We start from the raw sequence: 24,071 nt of genomic DNA, 5'->3' as shown, positions 1-24,071 counted from the left end.
GTTGTGGCTTCCGAGATGATAGCTCTGTGTTGCTTTCACTGCTGTGTTACTCTCGGTAGAGTTCAAGCTGATGTTGCTGCCTAACCTTATTCCTCCACAGAGATGACGCGCTCTTAGACTGTAATCTATACAACTAAATACATACACGTACATAGTTTTACTTTGCATTTGAAAAATCGGATGTCAACAGGACAGGACTGTCGGAGCAGCACAAGTGCAATGATAACCTCAGAACTTGATTGCTCGAAGATGCAGTGTCGGTGAGTGGTGAGGTGAGTGGGCGGAGATGGCTGCCTCTGGGGCAGCAATAAAAATTAAAAATAATAAATTAAAAATAATAATAATAATACCTGTGTTGTTTGGAAAGATCTGTCATGGCAGAAACATTGCAGGCATGGAACACTCCAATCTCAGAGTCAGTTCTTCAAAGTGGGAGTGCGGCAGTTGGGACTAACGGAGTTGAGTCCCCTTGAATTTGTGTGTGGCAGCTTCAACCTTACAATTTCCAGAAATTGGGGCTTCGCTGTAGATTTAAGCAGTCGCCTCCAAACGACTAATGGACCGCGTCAACACGGAAATTTGGCGAAGTCTAACACTTTTTTGCTGCAAATAATTTCAAAGTTTATGCCAGTGATGTCCACGCCACTAGTCAATATAAGTTAACCTATGCCCCAAGCTGCAACACCATTGTGCGCAAGATCAAGCCACATACATAACCTCTACCGCTGGTGTCAAAGGTTGATATATCTCACTGCCAACAAGACCAACACTCGATCGCTTTGTATTTAAAGCGTGCTTTTGGATCTTGCCATGTGCATTGTCCAATTTGGCCATCTCTACCTCAAATTCACTGACTGTTATGATGGATTTTGGATCTGTAGAATCGATAGTCCATCAGGGTCATCCTGGACAGCATGTCATCGACTATTATGATATCTGGAAATTGACTCAAAATCTCCTCTCAATGTGAACATGCTCTTCTAGTGCGGTTGCATGGTATTCTGGGAAGCTCATTACTACTTTAGCTTATAGCAAATATCAAGGTATGTATTTCATATATTATGCAATCCAGTTCACTGCCTTCTGAATACCGAATGGCACATGTCTCGCTTGGCCTCATGGACCAAGTCATCAACTCATTTATCTGTTCGTGCCTCCTCAGAGCGACCTTCTTCCTATCATCCTACTATGGCTGACTAAGACAATAACTATTTCGCGTTGGAGAAACAGCAGCTAAATTTTGGAGAAAATAGAGGCATATGTACAACTATGTGTTAGGGAGAGGGGGTTCGTGTTATCGTGTGGACGTGGTATCAGTGTCCGCACCAGCATCTGTCTGTGCTGCCGTAGCTGGCATCGAAATCGTGACATCCTTCTCATCCACCTTGACCTCAGGAGCCTCAACAATCGCTGTGTCCTCGGCGTCATCTTCGGTAACCCGCTGCGCGGCCTGCACAAGCTCATTCTGTCCCGCCTGAACTTCCTCCAAATCCGCGTTGCGTGTGTCCCAGTACATTTCCGGGCGGAATAATGTTCTGAATGAGCGATGCACCGAATTACCGATGCCCGGGGAGTGGCCATTGGAGTTATTCGCGCCACCATAGGTTTCCGTGTCGCCAGGGAGTAAATCCGAATCCGCAATATCGTGCACCTTCCACTCCGCCATCAGCGGGGGGACCATACTCCATCCATGCACGTAACCCTGCTGCAGCAATGCGGAAATAGAGCGGTCAACAGTGTCCGGTAACTCGCTATACGAGAGGTAGTACAACAGTCGTTGCGCACCGGTGTATGAGACCGCGATGGCGGCGAGGCCGATCGTGTTATACGACGGTAGAATCATGCGTTCGGTTTCCTGTAGACCGACTTTGTCCATGAGCGAGAGCCAGCAGAACCAGCCGCCCTGACATCCCGCGCCGATGATTCCGTCGGATTGGCGGTATTCGTCGGTATATTTGGAGTACGCGTCATAGCCGTTGAGGGACGCCGGTGCGGAATCAACACGGGAAGGGGCGAAGTGGATGATGTCCCAGTCAAGGCCGTAGGGAGCGCGCGCGAGTTCATCCTGGGAGAAGCGGGGGCGCATCGTGCCAGACGACGCGCGGATGCCGCGCGCGAAAGCGATCATTTGCTCCGGGAGATGTACATCCCAGTCAATATCGTCCTCCAGCACTAACGCAGTCTCTATGTGGTTGTCGACGATATAGCGTAGGACGTCCATGTGCGAGCGCCACGAGCCGACGTACGGATGGAATCTGTCTGTGAGTAACTTCTTCAGGCCGGCGCCGCTGGGATAGGCCTTTGGCGCAATATCTTTGGTCTCGACAGCATCGATGATGGTAGTAACCTTGATACCCGTGACGGAGCACATTAACGCGATGGTGTCGCGTCGATCAGTGCGTGTCTTGAGCGAGAGAAGGATAATCTTGGCGAAGCCAAGAGTCTCGTTTGTCGCGGCGTTGACGCCAGAGACGCGCGAAGTGGAGGAGACAGCGGTGGTGACCCGAAGGAGGACGTCAGATGCGGAGAAGCCAGCGGAGCGATCGAAGGAGAAGGCGACCAGAGAAACGACGATGAGGACCGCGACAGTGAGGATGAAGAAGTGGTGGCCGCGGGAGAGCATGGGGAGGCGCGCGACGGCAAGCACGCGCGAGGCGAGGGGGATGCGCATGCCGGGGGATGGCGAGGTAGCACAGAAGAGATGTGGACGAGCAGCAGATAAGGAAGAGGAAACTTAGGATACAGACAGAAGCAGGAGCAGGAGCGAGTATCTCATTTGAGAATGCGCTTGTAGTTCCACTGTAGATACCTGCGACTCCGCCCAGTCGCTCTTTCAGCATCTTCCAAAACAGAAATCTCAGAAAAGGCTCTCACTGCTCGCCGCACTCACATACTCCCTTGCTCTGGGAAGGAGAGAGACAGTGTGATCGCGTGACGCGTCCCTTCTGCGCAGCAGGGTAGCGTGTTCTCGCGCCTGAGACGAGAAATTACTGAAAATTACTCCCGCGTTGTCTTGTCACCAAACCAGGGGTCAATTGTTTCATGGTCGTCTAATCTTCCGTCCATTCGGATCCTTGCTCATGATACCTCCTTTCCTATACATTGAACTTCATGAACGCGTCGGTGGTCCGTGCATGGGTCCGCTCCCACCGCAGCCACATGTGTAAGGAAGACGCGGACGGTAGTTGGAGGGGCAGAAAAGTCGAGAAGGCGGCTGCAACTGTTGGCGTGACACTGCGTTCCGCGTCCGCGACCACGATGACGGTGGCCGTGGCGAGTGTGCATATTGATTCTGTGTATTCGTGACATGATACAGGTCGAAACTAGCGGACACTACGACTAATGACGACACATAGGGACAATCATCCATTGCTTCGGCAGCGCCACTCGCCGGACACACCAAGGCCGTGGTAGTTAATCAAAGGGCACTGACGGCCAGTGAGCGGGTGAGGGTGCTCATCCAGCAGCAGTTTCGGCCTTCTCCTTCTCTAGCATGTACTTGTGCTCGACGACCATAGGTGCTCTGACCTCGGGAATGTGAGCTGCATCAGCATCGGTCATGGGGACCATGTGTGAGACTATATGTGCCTAGTGCTGACTTGTCCTGGCAAGGACTGAGAAGCGAAGCGGCTTGCTGACTGCGTACTGGGGGCCGGAGAAGGTGGACGGTGAAGTATCGGGATGTGTAAAGAGGAGAAGAAGCGAGAAGGAGGTATATCAGACATGGCTGGAAGGACGTCGAGAAATTGTGTAGATGCGGTTTCGATATGGCAGCCTCAAGATTGGACTTGTTGTGTCTACCACAAAGGAGGCTGGTAACAGAGATGGTGAAAGCAGATGCGAAACGGGCATGCTAATAGTGTAAATCTGATGGCAATCTAGGAATTATTTGAAGATGGAATGTCTGGTGAATGGAAGGCGAGAAAGTGGCGGATGGCTGGATGTCCCCGAGACTGCAATTGTCAAAAATAATACATACGCACTATGGATGGGAGATGCCAGAAACGTGACGGCAAACAAGTAGACCCGCCGAATTTATGCAGTACTCAAATGTTGAAGTCTACTTCAATATTGGAGGGAGTCTAGATGAAGGCAGTTGATGTTTGGGACAAATAGAGCTGGCATCCCTGCAGTTTAGGTGGTGGCAGTCTCCACCCTATAATTTTCAGCAATTGGGACTTCACTATGAGCTTAATTAAGACAGCTGGTACCAAACGAGATTTGACTGCGCGCAAGAAAATTTGGCCAAGTCCGAAACATTGTGGTACAAATAATATAAAAGGTAGGGGCGGCCCTAATAAATTATACTGGCGCGGGGTCCTGCCGCCGTAGTGGACAGTTAATGCTGCCGCGATATAGGTCGCAAAATCGTTGCGTGCGGGCACCGTGGGACTTTCCGCAGCAGTGAAATATTCTGCGAAAATCCAGCAAGTGCAGGTCACGCTCTGCTCGCAGTCGTGTACCCCACTCATCCAAGTTGACACCATCTTCCACTACGACTATAATCAGCGCGGTCCGCGCTGATTACAGAATGCTCTACGTGACTGTGGCTGAAAGTATTGGCTGCTCGCAGAAACAACCCGTGTACGATAAGGCGTGTGTATCTACAACGCCGAGGCTCTTACGTCGTGACCGAGGTTTACCAAATGGAGAAGGGCAGTGCGGAGACGATTGAAAACGCATTACACTAAATTATCCCATATTACCGAGCCTTTCGATCCCTTTGGCGGTCTCTAATTAAATTATCCCATATTACCGGGCTTTCTATACCTTTGCTTGTCTCTAACCACCGCATACAGTCGCCTCTTATGCGACACTGGTTGAGGAAGTCCTAGACACAGTTTGTTCTGCACAGTATACACAAAGAAGGTAAACTCATCCCAGGCTAACTGTCTCCCATTTGAAAATGAACGCGCCAAGTTCTGAGCCAATGACAATGCATATAATAAATAGCCGTTTTAGTACATCGCCAGTCTATTTCGTTAACGCAGGTAACAAGCTGGCGAAACGTAGGGAATCACAGTATGATGAAGTATGGGAGCGCGAATGGCAGGAGATGAAATCCAGCGCGCACGAGCTGCTGGAGAATACTCGGCATATTCGCGGTAGCCTTCTTGCTGGCAGCAGCAGCAGCAGCAGCAGCAGCAGCAGCAGCAGCAGCGGAACACTTCTCGCTGCTCGAGCTCGCCCAGTTCTCGGACTGCTGCAGGAACTTCTGGATGTGCTGGCGTACAATTTTGTCGATCACACTCCCTACCAACACAGCGGAGAAACTAGAGCATGACAACCATGCAGACAACGCCGATGTAGGACCCGGCGAACAAGCCCCTTGTTTTGATATACCACGGTCTCGCGATGACCGCGCGATGAAGTAGGAGTTGAAAGTAGGAGTTGACGTTGTACTAGTTTCATAGCATCTGATGTGTCAGCGAGGAATGTGTGCCACGCAGAAGGCGTCGGTGTACTTAAAGAATCGAGCAAGTTGAGGTTGTGTTCGAGGCCAACATTCATGCGTTCGACGAGGGTCATTAGGGTTCATGGCAGCGAAGAATACAGAAAATGACAGAGCGGCGGTGAAGGTATAAACCGAACTGCGAGGCTTTTGCCAGGTATATATGACGTGAACAAAGGGGCGCGGTGATTAGTTGGTGAAATAGAATGTGTGCATATTGAGCAAATTAGGAGGGCTACGCTAACGTTGCAAATTGCAAGCCTGTTCTGGCGCCGGTACCCAGCTGTACACTGCGCTTTGTGTTGAATACCATTATATTAGTAGCTTGAAAATAGTATGTGAATATGGTTCTGAAGTGCTGAGTTGTGCCGAAGTGTACGGGACACAAAATGTACGCGTGCGTGGCGTGACCACGCATACTACGTCATGTTCGAAGTTCTCATTCATCCCATTCGGACCCCACCGCGACGCAGAATATCGGCGGTAGCTTACCACTGCCATGGTTAAGCACAAGTATTCTCCGCAGACGATCAGCAGCAGTGGAGAAGCTATCTAGTTCCTGATCGCCATTTAATTAATCGAGGCCTATATAACAGGCAAGGCGTACAGGCGGATAAATATGAAACCCTATTTGATATATCGCTTACAACTACTTCGTCGATGAACTTTGCGCGGATTACAAACAATGAATTTCAATTACACATAAGCTGGCGGCAATGGTGCTGGTGAACCTGGAAACGACGCCGTTCTACAGGGCGCGAGCAAATTAAATGAAAACAAAGGCTTTATACTTGATGAGATAACGACACAACCCGCCATGCGATATTAATTAAGATAGCTAACAAACCGACTACTTCTTTTCACTTTCGTCACGTATTTTCCACGTCAGTGCAAAGGTCTTGCACGCGTCGTCATAGCTAGTGAGGATTTCTGGCGACGCAAGCGCAGCGTCGTCGAGCGGGATATCCTTGCCGGACCGGCGCGCGGCGACGGAGATAAAGGTATGCAGCTCGTTAAGGAATGGGTCGTCGTCAGGGTAGGTGAACACGGACTCCTCCGTGTCGCTCTCGGGACCGCGGACGTACAAAGTTGGTGCGGTGTACAGCTCACGGAGACGGAACTGATAGCCGTCCGCATATATGGCGATTTCGTTGGAGAATCTGATACCGTGCAGGGCGACGACATGGACAAGAGAGCCGATCGCGCCAGAGTCGTACTTCCATATGGCAGCGGACGCGCGCGGTATGCGATCGTACGGCGGAATCTTGGACTCATCAATGGCTTGGTGCGCGAGCTTTCCGGCAGGTTCATCGTGTTCAAGCGCGGAGGCCTTGACGGAGTCGATAACGACATCGCCACCGATGTAGCGCGCGAGATCACAGAAGTGCGTGGCTTGCTCGATGATGGGACCGCCTTGTTGCGACTTTGTCCACCAGTCGACCTTGCGCACTCTTTGATACGCGTTGGCGTACCGCAAAACGACACATGTGACGGTAAGCTTATTTTCGCGAATTATTTCCATTGCTTTCTGCACAACTTTCAGATACCGCATCATGTATCCCACGCCGATTGCCATGCCTGCATCGGTAAGCATTTTGGCGACGCCGATTGGCGCTTCCGGACGCGTTGCGGAGACAGGCTTCTCCATGAAGATGGTCGGCTTGGTACCAAAGTGCTTGAGGATCTGGAGTTCGAGGTCGCGGCCGGGAAGTTCTGTGCCGCGGAAGAGCGGAGGTACTCCGAGGATGAAGAGGTCGATCTCGGCGGTAAGAAGGAAGGGGAGGCCTTCATCTAGGTTGGCAAAGTGCTTTGTTGAGGTATACGCATTTGCGGCAGAGGAGGCAGCCTTTTGCGCGAGGACGTGGGCGACGCGGACTGGATCAGGGTCGATGATGGCGACGACGCAGAGACGTGATCCGAGGAGGCGTTCGACGCGGAGGGAGTGGTTCCAGAGAACATTGTCGTTGCCGAAGGTGATGTTGCCTGCACCAATGTAGAGCACGTTGAGGGTCGCCATTTCGGTGAAGTATCGAGTGGCGTGTCGATGGTGGAGTGACGCTTACGGGGAAGTGGCGTCCTTAAGACGGCAAAGCTTCCGCGGCGTAAGGTGAACATCATATGTTATGGAGACGCCAGACGGCTATTTGACAGCGCTGCCGACTTGGCGCGACGTTCGCCTTTCCGCATTTGGCGCACACTGTGGCGGCGCTAAGCTCCCGCGGTGAAGTTTGATTGGCGAACGGCTCAGGGTCCATAACTGCGCGCATAAGTTCTGCGTTCATACAAGCACATTATGTGGAGCGATATTGGCAATTCAGTGCGCCCATAAACTTATGAAAGCTTCGATTCACGCGATCAGTGCATTTTGCCGCGGTGAAGCGCGTAACTTCACCCCATGTGGATAGTCCTCAATGAGAGCGCGGCCCGTGACGTCTCTTGTCTCGTGTAGAGTGTCACCACTGTTCGCACTAGTCATGCCATCACATCGAGTTAACAGCGCCGGCGAGCTTCGAGTGGAACACGTTCTGCAGACAATACAGAACTCAAAAGCCGACAGCGATGCGCGCCGCAGTGAACGCGGCGCGCTGCGGGGCCCCGCATACTCGCCTCATACAATGACGCCCACCCCGCCGTGCACTTCGCCGCCGCAGTCGTGTTTTCCCGGCAAAATGCATACACCCGAACGCCCCCCCAGCTCTTTTTTGCTTGCTCCACGCGCTACAATGGTCAACTGACAAGCCCATTGTCATCTTTTCCGACTCTATTCCGCACTTATCCCCGCCCCCGCATATTTGACGGGCGGCCCACCTGACCCTCGGTCTCCCCGCACAACTATAAAGTCCCGTGCCCCCAGCTCACTCCCCTCGCTTCTACTACACACTTCTGCACTCACCATGGCCGACGCAAAGTCAGAGAAGACTATTCCTCAGGAGACCATCCCCGTCCCGGTGGCTACGCTCGCCACCGACGACCTTCCGGAAAAGCCCGTCACCCAGAATGTCGAGGTTGCAAACGCGCTTGGAAACCTCGCGGGCGAGTATGCCGGACTCGAGATTCCACCACCCGGCACGCAGGAACGACGCGACATCGAGCGTCGTCTTGTTCGCAAGATTGATTTCACTATGCTCCCGCTCATCGTTGCCTTGTATATTCTCAAGTAAGTATCACCGTGTCTACTCCTCATGGACAACTCTAACGTGCGCAGCTATCTTGACCGCAACAACATCGCCGCCGCCAAGCTGTCCACCTTCGTCGAGGACCTCAACCTCTCGGCTACCGAGTACTCCTGCGTCGTGTCTATCATGTTCGTTTCCTACATCCTCCTGCAGATTCCGTCCAACCTCATCCTCGCTCGCATCCCCCGACCTAATCTCTACCTTCCGATCATCATGATCATGTGGGGAATCTTCACGACGCTTATTGCGCGCGTCAACTCCTTTGGCCCGCTTGTCGTCCTGCGTCTGCTCATCGGCGCGTTTGAGGCCGGCTTTTATCCCGGCGTTATCTACTATCTTTCCTGCTGGTACACGCGTCTCGAGCTTGCCAAGCGTTCTTCTATTTTCATTCTTGGCAGCTATCTTTCCGGCGCATTCTCCGGCTTCATCGCGTATGGCGTTGTCCAGAACCTTGACGGCGTCGGCGGAAAGGCCGCGTGGAGATGGCTCTTCATTATCGAGGGTGTTACTACCGTCGGTGTTGGTCTACTTGCCATTCCGCTCCTACCCAGTTTGCCACAGAACACGCGATGGTTGCTGACCAAGGAGGAGCGTCTCGTTGGTGTGATGCGCCTACTTGAGGATGTCAAGCTCACGGAGCTGCAGCAAGACGCGTGCGAGGAGGCACGTACTGCTGTCACCGTCAAGCAGGGCGTTATCATGGCGCTTAGAGACCCTAAGGTTCTCAACTTTTTCGAAATCATGTTCTGCGTCGCCGGCACTGCGTCGATCAATACCGTGTTCCCCACCATCGTCGAGTCGCTTGGCTACGAGTACTCCAAGACTCTCCTGCTTACTGCCCCGCCCTGGATTCTCTGCGCCATCACTTGTTACCTGAACTCATATCACTCCGACCGGACGCAGGAGCGTTTCTGGCACATGGTCTGGGGTCCCGCGCTCTCGGTCGTTGGCTTCGCCATCGGTCTCGCCACCACCAAGACTGCACCACGCTATGTCGCTATCATGATCCTGCTCCAGATCTACAATTCCTGGGGTGTAGGCTTTGCGTGGATCACAAACACGCTGAACCAGCCTCCCATCAAGCGCGCGGCCGCCATCTCTATCATCAATATTGGTTTCAACCTGCCGAACGTCTTCATGGCGTACCTGTTCACGAGCGGAGACTCGCCGCAATTCTACGCGGGTTTCTCGCTGTGTCTCTGCTTTGCCGCGCTCTCAATAGTGGGATGTGTGCTCATGCGCTTCCAGATCATCCGCGCAAACAAGAGGCTTGCAGAGGGATACAAGGTCGATGGCATGGACGGCTCCACAGGCTTCAGATTTTATTACTAGTGTCAAGCAAGTTCATGCTTAATAATTAATTGTTTTGTTTGATAAAAAGGTACAAAAATTTTAAATCAGAAGACACGTGGTTGTAAATGCGTGCCTTCTAGTACAAGTGGAACATCGCATAGAGTTGCCTGCGCAGTTGTCAAATCAACGCGTACGCTGTTCATCGCGCTTGTTTACTGGTTCTGTACCTGCCCTTGCTACTAATGATCGACAGACTGCGCGGATATGCGGAAGTAGCAGGTAGCAGGACGCGCCGATAGCTGCTGCAAATCAATTGTACAAGTGAACGAAGTTGTGTGCGCGTGTCAAAATTAACTTAGCCCCTGAGACGCGTCAAAACGTTCCGTCGTTACGGCCGTCTGAGGGCGTCACCCCACGCTCGTTGTCTTTCTCAGTTCAACATTACGATAGGGCAACTACGATCAAAATTACAGCATATACAATAATATACTCACTGTCAGAAATCGACGGCATGTGTTGTCGAATAGTTAGGTCGTGGGGCTAATCGAGACCGTTGCCGTTGCTGAAACTGGTCGTCGCGCTTGATGGTCTTGTGTCGCGTCGAGCTGGGTTGCATCGCGATGTAATCACTGATCGGGCTTACATTGATTCACTGTGCACCGACGAAGTTCAGTGCAGTAGTTGTGCGCAGATGCGCACAGAGCCGAGTGCGGACAGACTCAAGCTCATGTGTGAGCGTGTTGGAGAGCAATACGGTTCAGTGAACAGAACGTGCGGGACACACAGAGATGACAGAGAGGGAATCACAAGGTCAGTTGGGGTAAGCGCGGGTGATAAGAAGGGCTTTATAGTCACGGAAGCTTGTGCACCTAAACACATCAAAAGTTGACGAGCAAGTCGTAAGCCCGTCTCAGTCGTACAAGAGCAGCAGAACAGCGGCGTGTGACGCAAATGGTAGCATCACCTTACCAAACTTCCCGACCTACTTCTGTCGTAGCAAACTCCACAGAGACTAGTTGGTCGACCAGCTGCCCATTTCGGCTGGTCTGAACGATGAGCGCATCAGCGGTGCAAACACTCTGACAGGATCTATATTTGGTGATCACAATGACAAGCTTCGAGTTACTTAGCTAATGGAAAGAACTAGAACAAAATTTCGAAATTATAATTCCAGCCTGCACGCAGCGAGGAGTTTGTCTACTGCGGCCACAAACAATACATAGTACCTCGAGGTACTACACACCATATCAGAACGAGAGGAACAATTGATCCTAGCTCATCGGAAAAAATTTGATATACTGACTAGCCGAATTAACTCTTGTAAATCCTTTAGAGGGAATAATTCTGATATCTCTATATTCAATTGATCGTCCCTCTGAGATGCAATGATAGTTGGACATTTCATTTTACGTAAGCGCGATACAAAAGTTTGAACTACTTTACCAAGCGAGTGAACCTAGTACTCAGCCATAGTTGAATACTCGAACGAGAAGCAAGGCGATCAACATTATGTGAAAGAAATTGTGAATACGCTGGAATATGTACTAATGCTGCCCACAAGCATGACAATGCAGATTATGTGAGAGTAAAAAGCTTCAGGTAGACCGTGCCGAGCAGTTAAACTTGTTTTATCGCTAGTGTTAACTAGTTACCTTTCTCAACCTAAAGAATAGTAGCCATGGAGGAGGAGAAAGCTTAGCAAAAATTTCTTATTATACTTAATTTGAGCTTGTGAATGTGACACTTGCCAGTGTATGAATAAGTGTATCTCGCTAAAAACTTCACAGACAACGCATGGCTAATTGCATGCGCATAAATACATGGTCTGTCTTGGCATATGTTAACGCAAAACTGCGATACCACTGCGCATGGAACAAGGACCTCAACAAGATGCTCCCAATTTTGTCATGTCAACATATAGACTTGGAGGTTGCGTCGAAGAGCATCTGCTTGACCCAATAAATATCACGATACATGCTGTGGTTCGATAAGAAGTCGTATGTAGTGGAGTGTTAGATAGTGCTTGCTCGTAGATGAACAAGGTGGAGATATACATACATACTCCAGTCATTTACGAATGTAACACCACGCCAGAAGCTACCCCATCCGCGTACTTGAGTACAAATTGCAAGAGTATTTACTCCTCTTGACTTGTAGTGAAGCGCTGCCAAGTTCGACCGGCGGATTATAGGGAACATACTTGATCAAGAGTAATTTTGCATTCATCTTAGAATAGTACTACAAGATATTTGTTAGATTGTGGACTGAATCAATATATAGAACTTCAAAAATGCGGATTCTCCCCACAATAACGGTCTGAAAGAGTGCTCATATGGCGGCATCAACCGACGAAGTGACGAGAAAGTGCTGAAATGCAACTTCAAATCACGATTAGCTCATGTGAGTAATTGCGCTCGCGCGGCTCAAGACAAGACTAGTGCGTTACCGCTCTTCGTCTATTCATTTCCGCTTTCAATTCACATATCATCTTTTCGACACTTCACTTTGTACTCAATTACCCGCAACGGCCTTGTTCACCAAGTTTATCGATCGTCGGAGCTCCCTTATGCATGCACACCGTTGACAGTTGGTAAATTTTCAATCCCAACCTGTGGTTCATGAGGCACATGCAATCCTTTCTTCGAACCAGCGATCAATCTTGCCCATACTGTTGATGAGATATTTCGATTCCGTACCACTACTTACCGCGTCAACGATCTGCGGGACAATTATAGAATAGTGAGTCTGAATCACTCTTGCTCAAGATAGATCTCTCATGAATGATCTAGGCATTCAAATGCAACAAGATCTGCTATTTATAATAAACGAAGAACGAGAAACTCTCTCAAATATGGATTCCAAAACTCTGTATAATATAAGTTTCTGGTAACGACTATAAATATCACAGGATGATACTCAATACTGTACAATCAACTAACCTTCGCATCAGATTAGCATCTAATTGAGGTGCTGCGGCATCCTGGAAACAAGACGAAACTTTGAAAATAGCGTCAGATGGACCGAATTTGAGTGAGACCTTCTCGAACATATCGACGAGAATTGATGAGGTTCTGCAAGTTACTTGATGCAACTGAAGTTATGCTGCACGCCACTGAGCTTGGAAAACGGCAACTATAGATCCAGCTAGATTTACAAAATTAGAAACTGCATACTATTTATGGAAGATCGTATTTATCCACAAATAGATCCATCTCGCACAGTTGTCGTTGTAGCATTCCTGTTCGCGCCTGAACTGAAGGGCGCGAATGCGCAAAGAATGTTTCAAGCCAAACGTAGCTATTGTTCAATCTTAAAAATTACTCGTCACAAAATTCCATAATTTGCCCTCAAATTTGTGCCAAGGGCGCGCGTCGTGTTGATACGCAGCGGCTCCGATGATGGTGCGCTCATATCATACACTTCATGAGATTGGTCACGACACCACACACAGCTTCTTCCAGCAATATTCCGTCAAATTCTGGCTGTCTCTCAGTTGCGTACTATACCTTGATATCATTAGGCGCAATTTGCTTACATGAACACAACAAAACGCTGCTGTAAGCGAGTATTCGCACGTGATCATTTCGCCATTCACCACAGCATAACCACATATGATTCCGCCACAATTGGATTGCCGCTTTGTGTTCTCTTCCTTCTCCCTTTCAAACCAAGCGGACGGCCAAGCCACAGCATCTACGACATCTCCTGAGAACTTGCTCAGCCTCCCGTGACGATGTGAGTACGCAAGCCAATGATTTGCTTCGAAATATGCTTGACGACGCCAGGCGATGAATCAGGATTGCATGCATTCAGGATCGCCGTGAGTCAATCGTTCTAACATTTCATTTCTGTTAGATGCGTCTAAGTAACACGCCTTTGATTATAGCTATGCCAGTCAATTCTCGTCTCAGAGAGGTCGCAGAAACATTTCTTGCACAGGATCAGAATCATCGAGCTCGCGCACCAGTGGTGTTTACATTGTAGGTTTATGTCGTTTTCAGTTGACGTGTCCTTACCAGGTCAAACTGAAAACTTGCTCCTTTGCAACCACGCCAGTCAGTTCAGGCTACCGCTACGAGTCACCAATGAAACACGTTGGCGACGACGGTAGGATGCTGAGGATAGCAAGCGCACACCCGTGCTGGTCATGCTGCTTCCACGACACCTTCTGGCATCCGCTTAGAATCACAGACATAAGAATCCACTACAACGACGAACCTCACTATTTCGAGCAACGCTGTCGCTGGAGTGTCGATACTTTTCATCGTCGAAATGGCGGACACTGGTTCTTCTTGAAACCGAATGGAAAACGGTCTGCCATTGCACAATGGTGTGCAGGACAAACTTGCCAAAATAGTCTAGATATACTGCATAACGATACAGAACCAGATGAGGACCATTTCCGCCTAGACGATTCTTGAACATACCGACCGCTGGCGAACGCTACCTCTGGTGAAGAGCCCGCAACACAACTTCGTTACGACGTCTATACCAGCGACGCCACAGTCTACAGTGACTCAATCAATGGTTATGGGCACCTCTTCTGTCAAGGCGTGTGTCTTGAATATGTAAATTTCAGATAGAAGCGCCTCCAGTCTTCTTCGATTATGAGACTGCTTCAGGCTTTCACTACGATAAACCTGCCGCAGAATATCAAGTCACAGTTAGCGCGATATACAGCAGCAGCACGATTTCTGCCCGCTACCCATCTATCACTTGTATTGTCGCACATAAACAGCCAGTTAAATTTCACAACGAGAAAGGTCTGAAGCATGAGGGACCGTTGTATGCCAACAATATGGATCTTAAACATAGCAGAATTTCTATGAGAACTATTGCCGCAGCAGATCTTCATCTGCATACTGTGCTGCGTGAACTACGATAGATCGACGTCCGTATACGATAACAGGATCATTTCAGGGTATCTTAATTGGCCCGAAATGACGGCGACTACCTTCACCGGATCTTTCCCTTAAACGCATCTACGCTGGAGCATATTACCGCCAAAACGCGTGTTTGCGCACAAGATTCCACATACACTTCTGATTGAGCGGAGAACGAACAGACGACTACAGTGATCTCTGCTGTCGCGTAGCAGTATATGCGTTGCTGATTGACTTCCTATATATACCGACTAAGTATATCATCTCAAGTACTGTTGTAATATCTACAGATGCCATTTGATATCACGCCACTTGCGCGACTCATTATACACACGCAGCCCACCATAATATTTCGTGCCTGGACTTGACAGTCGCAACCGCATTATTCTCGTTGTTATACGTATACAACCGTATCTCTTGCAGCATGGTCGTGGCATATTCAACATATTCTATTGCGCTCTGATACGATGCATTTGTCTCAAGGACATGCATCTCGTCTTGAATTATGGACGCCAGGCATACCTGACCCAGCATCCTCTTTCGCGCTACTTTGTGATATTTTCTGGACTGTTCTCGCAACCAGATGCATCAGAGCCACATCTTCTCGATCATTCTTGTCATCTCCATGCACACACATTCTATGCCCCATTGTAGTCTGCTATTCGTCTATGTCACTCCTAATGTCAAAAATTTTCTCGACATGCGATCGGATTGTATTATGAACTTATGGGAGGTCTGTGACTTTATTAGATCTCTCAAGCACCAATTGGGGTAACCTTTGTTGCGGCCCTATATCGCGGGAGGGGAAGCTGTGCTTGTGACGTTAGGGAGAGCGGACAGTCACCTGCGAGTGACGTTATTCAGCTGGCGCGGGCCCCTCTGTTGTCAAATATCGATCTTGTTATTTCGAGAGGGGGAGACAGCTTCGGCTGAGTAATGTCATTGATAGTCTCGAACCCCTTTATTGTGGAGGATGAGAGACGGTCACTGATAGGCGTTGTCGTTGGTAGTCCTTGGCCTCTTCATGGGGCTGTGCTTCAAAATGAAAAATTTTCATATTAATTTTCATTGTAGCTACAGGAATCGTAGATCGCCTTCTTCACTTGGGAATCTATGCATCGCTGTGAATGCAAGATGCCCTAGTAAACTGTACGCACTTTATCCAGACTCTGCAGCGATTGTGATCCACACGACGTAGCACTTTACTCTCCCATACCTAAGCAGCCCAAGGGTCATACCCTCAGACGACTACGACCCTTAAGGTGAGATTCCTCATTGTCATGGCGACAGAGCTGCACAGCAGATTGGAGTCTCGAGTCTCGCGTCATCGATCCTAGAAGACTGCTTCAGTTTGGAGAGATTGATGCGTGACTGGTAAATACAAACCACGTTTTGGATTGTGAGATACTGAGATTGTTGAAGTCTTCAACAGCAGAGTAGCAGAGTATGTGCTATAAGATTGATTGATTTGCGAGGAATTCCAAATAAATTCCTCAAAACGCATCTGTATCCATGCCTTGGTCATGATCCTCCTACCTGTGCCAGCTGCTTGAAATTTGCAGACTCAGTCACACTAGAAGCTTTCAGCATTGTAATAACAGGTATTTGTAGACAGAGGCAGAATATCATGGTCAGATTTTAGAATACCTGCGACAAGCTGCCGGAATAGCCTTTAGATTTGTCGAGATAAGGTTGCCGCTTGATGCGCATTGACCACTCAGACGTCGGCCAACCGATTATGCTCGTGAGTATTGAGCTGGAGAATGGGTTCCCAATCGTTAGATCCTGCAATACATACCTGTTGCTATAACTCAAAAGTAGTTGATAGTCACTCCCATCTAATGATGATCATCTTCAAATCCGGAAGAATGCAGTCAACACTTTCCGGTGCCCGAACCATGATCGCTCGCTACCCACTGGTGTGCACAGACAACTGCGTCTCGCGACTCTGATCACCTTATTGCAACTGCTAGGGTATGAGCGCTAACGAGACTATCAGAAGTCATCGCTCTCCAGCACTCATTGTACGAAATGGCAGTTCGAATGAGCGCTCAAGCATACGCAGTATGCTGAAGTCTCGGTCGCTTGAAAGTACAATTGCATGCAGCAGGAACCGTGCGTTGGAGGGCTAGAGCTGGGTCGTGGAGAGAGTCAATATCACATGGGCAAGACGATTGTCTACATGTCGTTAAGGCTATGCGGCGGATATTGCGTGCTGTCGGCAGATTGCAACGTTGTCTCTGTGCACTATGGAAACTAGTGTTAGACTTATGAGAGAAGAGAAGCACGAACAAGCAGAGGCACCTTCGTGTGGCTGATCTACGCGTCGTAGATTAAATCACGATACTACGATGTGTGTAGAAAAAATTCAGGCGACCGCCTGTTGGAGAACGAGGACTGGCGAGAGACGACTGGCAAGTGTGCAATCGGCGAGACCTTCAACAACGGCCGCATGACTCGCGCTACCAGTAGCGGCAACCCGCATACAACGCGTCGGCTGATTTTCAATCCCACAACGGACTCTTTCAGCTCCTTTCTTTGTTCTGTACTCTCTGATCTTATATTCATGTGGAAGTGTTGCCGTTGACAGTCCTCGATATCTTTCGACTTCTGTGTTGATAAGAATTATTCCTATAAAATAGCACAGTTCATACCTCAATACTTAAGCAAAGGGCTATAGTCACTTCAGAAGGATTATGTGAAAGGAAAATCATCATTTCTACATTAGCAACAGTGAACTATCAGCCAAAGTAAACACTGTGCACAGCATCGTGATCAAATATATGAACAAATGTGTAGTGAAGAAGTGACCAGAACATCGTTGTTATATCTGGTGCACCATTACCAGCAGCAGGTCCACACCACCTGCGACTTGGTGCTGAGGGATGCATGCTGTAGAGTTGCACTCCTCAAAGTTGAGCACCAAGAGTCGCAACACATTGATGTGATTGCACTGTTGATCAAGATGATGTTCCGTGCAACATTGTTGAGTCAAGTCCTCCTCGGAGATATTACTGAATGAGATGTAAATGCGTATCCAGCGATTGCTGTGGCATCGACAGACCCAGGCAGAGTGACGAAGATACTCGATCCGAAATTAGAAGCTAGGGCATGCACGCTAGTAGAGGTAGAAGAATAATCACGCAGCACCGCACCTAGGTAATAATACTGCGGAGAATGATACGAACGTGTACCAGAACGAGACGGCAGACTTAGCCGGGCAGGCACAGCGCAGCAGGAACGGACCACACATCTAGACATGAGGTTAGAACAAGTCAGAGCATCGTAGCCAGTATAGAAGCATACTCACAAAACACTGCACTAGTCATGAGATCCTCGCGTAGCGAAGAGCGAAGACGCCGCGAACGGCGATGCGGAGGCACGATGTGCCGGCCGATCCTCTTGAGTTAGCGAAGTCGTAGAAGACAACAGTGGCGTATGCACCTTATAAGTAGGAGCATTGACAGACATATTGCTTAGATTCAGGCACGGCGCGGTGCGTGGCATGGACACCGGCAAGTGTTGGCAGAGCGATGTGGAAGGAGCGTGTTAAAACACCAATCCGACATTGCGAACCACATCACACGCTTATGCATCACATATAATCAAATCAGTCATCAATATAAGGCGAGACGCCCGTGAAGTACAGTATAGCCATTTATTTACTCATGTACATACAGAAACACTACGCGGAAGTGTTGCCAATAGTGACAGCCTTGATAATCTGGTACTCAGCCAGACCGTACATGCTACCCTCGCGACCAACACCGGACTGCTTAACACCACCAAAGGGCGACTCAGCAGCAGAAATCTTGCCGGTGTTGGCACCGACGAGACCACACTCAAGTGCGGAAGCGACACGGAGAACGCGGTTGACGTCGCGGGAGAAGAAATATCCGGCGAGACCAAACTCAGTAGAGTTGGCAAGGGCGACGGCTTCCTCCTCGGTGTCGAACTCGAAGATTGGAGCGAGCGGACCGAAGGTCTCGTCGTTGGCGACCAACATGTCGGATGTGACACCGGAGAGGATGGAGGGCTCGACAAAGAAGCCGTTGGGATTGACGTTTGCCGGAATATTGCCACCAGTGACAAGAGTGGCGCCTTTGGAGACAGCGTCCTTGATGTGGAGCTTGACTTTTTCAACACCGGCGCGGTTGACGAGAGGGCCCTGAGTGGTAGCGGGGTCAAGACCAGCACCAACGTTAAGCTTTGCGACGGCGACAGCGAGCTTTGCCGTGAACTCCTTTGCAACGGAGCGGTGGACAAGAAGACGATTTGCGCAGACGCACGTCTGACCGGAACAGCGGAACTTGCAGATCATGGCGCCTTCGACCGCGAGATCTATATCGCCGTCCTCGAACACGATGAACGGAGCATTGCCGCCGAGCTCCATGGAGATCTTCTTCATGGTGCCCATGGCAAGCTTGGAAAGATGGATGCCAACGTTGGTAGAGCCGGTGAAGGAAATCTTCTTGACAAGGGGGTTGGTGCAGAGCTCCGTGGCAGCGTCGCGATCCTTGGTAGGGACGAGCTGGACGATAGCCGGCGGGATGCCAGCCTCCACGGCAAGCTTGATGAGGGCCGCAGCGGTATAGGGTGTCTCCGAAGGGGGCTTGATAACGACGGAGCAGCCGGCAGCAAAAGCGGGCGCGATCTTACGAGTGATCATAGCGGCGGGGAAGTTCCAGGGAGTGATAATGCCAGCAACGCCGACTGGCTGCTTGAGGGTGAGGACGGTGGTGTTTGGCATGGAGGACGGGATGACATCGCCATATGCGCGGGATGCCTCCTCAGCGAACCAGGACACGAACGAGGCAGCATAGACGACCTCGCCGAGGCCCTCCGCGTAAGTCTTGCCATTCTCGAGGACAAGAATAGTCGCAATATCTTCTTTGTTGGCGATGATGAGATCGAACCACCGCCGCAGCATGGCGCCGCGCTCGTGCGCAGTGGTGGAAGCATAAAACTTGCGATAACCGGTCTCAGCAGACTGGATCGCGGTGATGAAGTCGGCGCGGGTCATGTCGGAGACGGTGCCGAGGACGGTTGCGGTGGAGGGCTCGTAGACGGGGAAAGTCTTATCGGAGGCGACCCACACGCCATCGATGAAGGCGGCACCGGTGAAGAGGTCAGGCCGGGCAAGGGCGGCAAGGGCAGGGTGCATTGCGGCGACGGTCATGGGGTGAGGTGATGAAGAGCGAGAGAGGCCGGGAGGAGCGGGCTATAAGAACGGAAAGCAAGGCCGCGAACGCGGGGCCGACTGCCGCGCGGGGTGCGGCTCTCGGCTGCATGTCATTCGGTTATATGGAACGGCTTCTTCCCAAAATGGTAAGACATCATAATGCCGAAGCTGCCGCTTTCGGCAGTCGTGGCGCGCACCGCCATGTGGCGCCACAACGCGGGGAAGCACCGCCATCTTCCCCGCGCTTTTCGCGGCGCGGTCAAGTTCCCGCTCTTCTCCGCACACCTCCGAACACCATCACCACCATGCCCCCGAATCCCCCACTGCCGGCCGCGGCTAAGAAGCCCGCGGCAAAGCCTCCGAGATCCTCCATTGCCTGCAAGCGTTGCCACGCCTCCAAGATTCGCTGCGATATTGCGGCATGCGGTCCCCCCTGTTCCCGGTGCCGCCACCGCGGGTTCGACGACTGCCAGCGAATTGAATCGCGGCGCGGCCTGTATGACCGCAAGGAGTGGATGAGGAAGATCAGGGCCGCGGCGACCACGAACACAGACACGACCACAGACAACACTACTATTACTACTGCCGCCGCTACCGTCACCACTGCTGTCTCCGCGGTCACAGAGCCTCCAGCAATCCCCGTCGAAGACGACATCACCACCATCAACCCCCCCCGCTCCCCCCTCCGTTCCCCAACCCGCCAGCTGTGCTTCGTCTTCCCCGACCATCCCGCTATCGACCCCCACCTCCTCGCCACCAAGCCCTACTCCTTCCTCCGCGCCGCTGTTGCCGCCGCCGCCACCGCTCCCGACGATCTTCCCCACGGCGCCCCTGCCGGCCAGTGGTCCGTCGTGTTTAGGTACTTCATCAACGACGCCACAGAGACAGCAGATCGCAACCTCGTCTCCTACTTTGGCGAGTCCTTTCCGGGCGGACTGCTCAGGTCGTTTCGCATAAACGATCCTGCCGACACGCCACAGCGCCCGAAGCCTGCTCGCATTTGCGCATCTATTACTGCCAACCCAACAGCTCACCCGCCCCACATCTCCCCCAGCAAGCTCGCCTTCCTCGAGTCTGAGGGGTGTTTTACTAAGCCACCGAAAGATGTTCTAGACCAGTTCATCACCACCTACTTTCAGAAGGTTCATCCACTCTACGCGATTATTGAGCGGGTGGCGTTCATGAAAATGTACCGTGAGGAAAAATGTCCGTGGCTTCTCCTTCACGCAATTTGTTTCGCCGCCGTCACCTACTGCCCCCAGAACCTGATCTGTGCGCGCTCCCGCCGCGAGGCGCGCAAGACCTTCTATGGCCGTGCAAAGACACTTTTCGACTTCTCCTACGAGCAGAACAAGATTGTCCTCTTGCAGTCCGCAGTCTTGCTGTCCTTCTGGGGTGGCGAACCCAACGACTATTGGAACACCTTCTCATGGATCAACGTCGCTGTCAACGTCGCCGAGACCCTGGGCATCCACCGCAAGCGTCCATATATCGCTATTTCCGACGAGGACTGCGGTTTATGGAAACGCATCTGGTGTTGTCTCGTTACGCGCGACTCCTTCTGTGCTGCGCTCCTCGGCAAACCCTTGCGCATTAACCTCCTGCAATGTGACGCTGAGTTCTGGACGTACGAGGATTTTGCTTCCGACGCGGATCCTGGTGGCGAGATGTGGGGCTCTCGTGTTGTGGAGCACGGCCTCTACGTTATGGCCATGACTGACCTCACGCTCACCCTCCGCGAGATGGTCATCGCGCGCGCAACCTCGCGCGTCAACGCAGAGTTCTTCAACCGCATGCGTCGCGACTTTTGCAAGTTCCAGCGCAACCTGCCACCTGCCATGCGCTATCAGACGTCCGGCGGCCCGGAGACGCCGCACTTTGTGCACTGCATCGCTCTTTCTCTCGTGTATAACCACAACGTTCTCTATCTCCATCAGATCATCCCGCGCCCGGCTGATCTGACGGACGATCTCGATCCACGAGACTTACTGTCCTCCGCTGCTGCGCATGCTGCCATGTCGGAGATCGCTGATCTTGGCTCAACACTTGTGACGACTTCCACCATCGCACTCCTTCCGCAGAACGCGTACGCCGCGTTCTTCATGGCAATTGTCATGCTCTTCACCCAACTGCGGAACAACATCACCACCGGTCTCGGGGGCGCGGACTCGACACGTTTACTCCAATCTCAACTCAAGATCTGCGAGATGGTGGTTTTCCAAGCCCAAGATCACTGGGATCACGCGGACTGGGTACTTGCCATGGCGGAGAGTTTGCGGCAGCGGTTGAATGTGATTACGCAGCAAGACGGTGTGCTACCGCCGCAGCCTAAGAAGTACCGACGTGCCAGTATGTCGACTGTGGATAATGATTTGAATGATGCACCGCCGAATAAACGGCGTATGACCACCACGCTTGACAAGACGACATCGCTTGTGTCCCCACAGCCGGCGCAGTCTCCCCTCGCTTATGCTGCTGCGCTCGCGAACGGGAATTTTTATGCCGCGGCAGCTGGCGCGTCGTCGAGTAATCTCTTCGACACATCCGGGTTGCAAGCGCCGATCGCGCCAGGAACTTCTACAAGCACCTCCGCGCCGACTCCCGGCGGCAACACAAGCGCGTCGATTGATCTCTCCACGTTGTTCAACTTCCCGAATATCATGTCCACTAACGCAGATCTTGATGAGTTCGTCCGCAGTCTCGAGATCATCCCGCCCACGCCGCCGGAGGTCGTAATCAACCCCAAACCCGAGCCCATGGAACTTACGAAACCGGTGCTTGCAGAGTGTGTGGACACAGGGACGAGCACAACTAGCGCGAGTGATACAGATTCCTGCGGGGATTCGACGACGGGGAGTAGCACGCACGGTGGGGATGAGGAAGTCAAGGAGGTCGAATGTATATTGTCCGAGGTTATGAACGATGATGTGATTGATTGGAGTCGAGGGATGTGATTAGTACTTGATTTTGGATTTAAAAAAATGATTTGGAGTTTGCTGTATTTGTAGAAAATTGCCTACTTTAAGATTCTTGATTACGTGCTCTCAGGTTCTACAAGAGCTGTCTGTATACCTCCTCGTCTGTCTCTCCTACAAACGACCCTCTGCGAGCATCGCTATCGATTCTGCTCAACAACAACGCCAGTAGTTCCCACAACTTGTATGCAAGGAGTTATCAGATCAAGGCATAAACCTAGATAGTGATTACTTGCATCGCGGAGTTCAAGCTCTCCGTCAAACTCAGGACATTAGTCATTTATAAGCAGGGAGTTCTCTCAACAACTGCTATCAACAGTTCAGCCGTCATATGTCAAATGTTGGACTCCCGTTGAACCGCCATAGCGGCTGCAGATATCTTCTGTCCCATGTGGATTGCGAGTTTGCTGCGTCTGGACTTGGCAGAGACTTGCGTTCCAGGATTGGTTGCTGGACCTGAGTATATGCAGTTACTACCAATGATCCAACTACATAATATCAAACATGCAGGAGAAATAGTGGCTGGCATGACAGGATCGACCATGAACCTGCTATTGTTATCAATGGGCCTGCCGACGAGGAAGTGTGCTGCCAGTCAAGAATGACCGACGGTACTGGATCGAAATGTCCTCGACGGGGCGCACGGTTGGCATCTGTCTAGCTCCCATCAGGATCAACATATATCTCCTATGTGCCAAAACTAGTCTTCGGACTAGGCTATTTTTTGTCATTACACACGGCGATATAGCCTTTGATTTCGTCTACTTCGTCCTCGATACCAACACCGTCCAAATCACTGTTAATGTTGGCAGACAGCTGCTGAATTTGGTCAATGCTGACAGATGTACGCTGCTGTCTGGCTGTAGACGTAGTTGTCGAGAGGTGTACCAAAAGGTAAGCACCGCATTTGCATAATGCTGGTAGTCTGCAATCAAGCGAGTTTATAAGTCGGAATCGGCCTTGAGAAAGAGCTAGTACGCAATGCGGAGATGGTCACCAGGTAGCTTAGGGTTGAGTCAATAGAGAAACAGTTTCAATTCAGATCTCACTGCTACCCTCGCCGTGTGTTCACGTAACTAACTGACCTCCTATTGGTCTGCAATCCTCAAC

General features: G+C 50.9%; 6 protein-coding genes across 6 annotated transcripts; 2 read left to right on the top strand and 4 right to left on the bottom strand.

Moving 5' to 3' along the window:
• Positions 1-1,030: 1,030 nt before the first annotated feature.
• V1518DRAFT_422941 (uncharacterized protein) lies at positions 1,031-3,094 on the bottom strand. Its single transcript, XM_066905574.1, has one exon. It carries the CDS (start codon positions 2,669-2,671, stop codon positions 1,295-1,297), a length of 1,377 nt encoding a protein of 458 aa, XP_066757301.1. The 5' UTR covers positions 2,672-3,094; the 3' UTR covers positions 1,031-1,294.
• A 1,923-nt stretch (positions 3,095-5,017) lies between these two features.
• On the bottom strand, positions 5,018-5,529 carry V1518DRAFT_407629 (uncharacterized protein; the record flags this gene model as incomplete). The annotated part of the gene is made up of 2 exons (XM_066902006.1): positions 5,018-5,224; positions 5,344-5,529. The coding sequence occupies 2 exons, from the start codon at positions 5,527-5,529 to the stop codon at positions 5,018-5,020; spliced, it is 393 nt and encodes a 130-aa protein (XP_066757300.1).
• A 629-nt stretch (positions 5,530-6,158) lies between these two features.
• On the bottom strand, positions 6,159-7,960 carry V1518DRAFT_422934 (putative oxidoreductase C terminal-domain-containing protein). Its single transcript, XM_066905573.1, has one exon. The coding sequence runs from the start codon at positions 7,467-7,469 to the stop codon at positions 6,303-6,305; it is 1,167 nt and encodes a 388-aa protein (XP_066757299.1). The 5' UTR covers positions 7,470-7,960; the 3' UTR covers positions 6,159-6,302.
• A 55-nt stretch (positions 7,961-8,015) lies between these two features.
• V1518DRAFT_457896 (major facilitator superfamily domain-containing protein) lies at positions 8,016-10,005 on the top strand. The gene is made up of 2 exons (XM_066906579.1): positions 8,016-8,609; positions 8,658-10,005. The coding sequence occupies exons 1-2, from the start codon at positions 8,347-8,349 to the stop codon at positions 9,958-9,960; spliced, it is 1,566 nt and encodes a 521-aa protein (XP_066757298.1). The 5' UTR covers positions 8,016-8,346; the 3' UTR covers positions 9,961-10,005.
• Positions 10,006-18,420: 8,415 nt separating this feature from the next.
• V1518DRAFT_422923 (aldehyde dehydrogenase domain-containing protein) lies at positions 18,421-19,992 on the bottom strand. Its single transcript, XM_066905572.1, has one exon. It carries the CDS (start codon positions 19,981-19,983, stop codon positions 18,490-18,492), a length of 1,494 nt encoding a protein of 497 aa, XP_066757297.1. The 5' UTR covers positions 19,984-19,992; the 3' UTR covers positions 18,421-18,489.
• A 269-nt stretch (positions 19,993-20,261) lies between these two features.
• On the top strand, positions 20,262-23,119 carry V1518DRAFT_422922 (fungal-specific transcription factor domain-containing protein). Its single transcript, XM_066905571.1, has one exon. The coding sequence runs from the start codon at positions 20,292-20,294 to the stop codon at positions 22,938-22,940; it is 2,649 nt and encodes an 882-aa protein (XP_066757296.1). The 5' UTR covers positions 20,262-20,291; the 3' UTR covers positions 22,941-23,119.
• Positions 23,120-24,071: the final 952 nt, after the last annotated feature.

This window comes from Limtongia smithiae (assembly GCF_038497785.1).
Source record: "Limtongia smithiae strain NRRL Y-17922 unplaced genomic scaffold V1518scaffold_15, whole genome shotgun sequence".
Taxonomy (NCBI): Eukaryota; Fungi; Ascomycota; class Lipomycetes; order Lipomycetales; family Lipomycetaceae; genus Limtongia; species Limtongia smithiae.
Note: the sequence above shows the minus strand (reverse complement) of the source record. Positions and strands in the feature narration are given on the sequence as shown.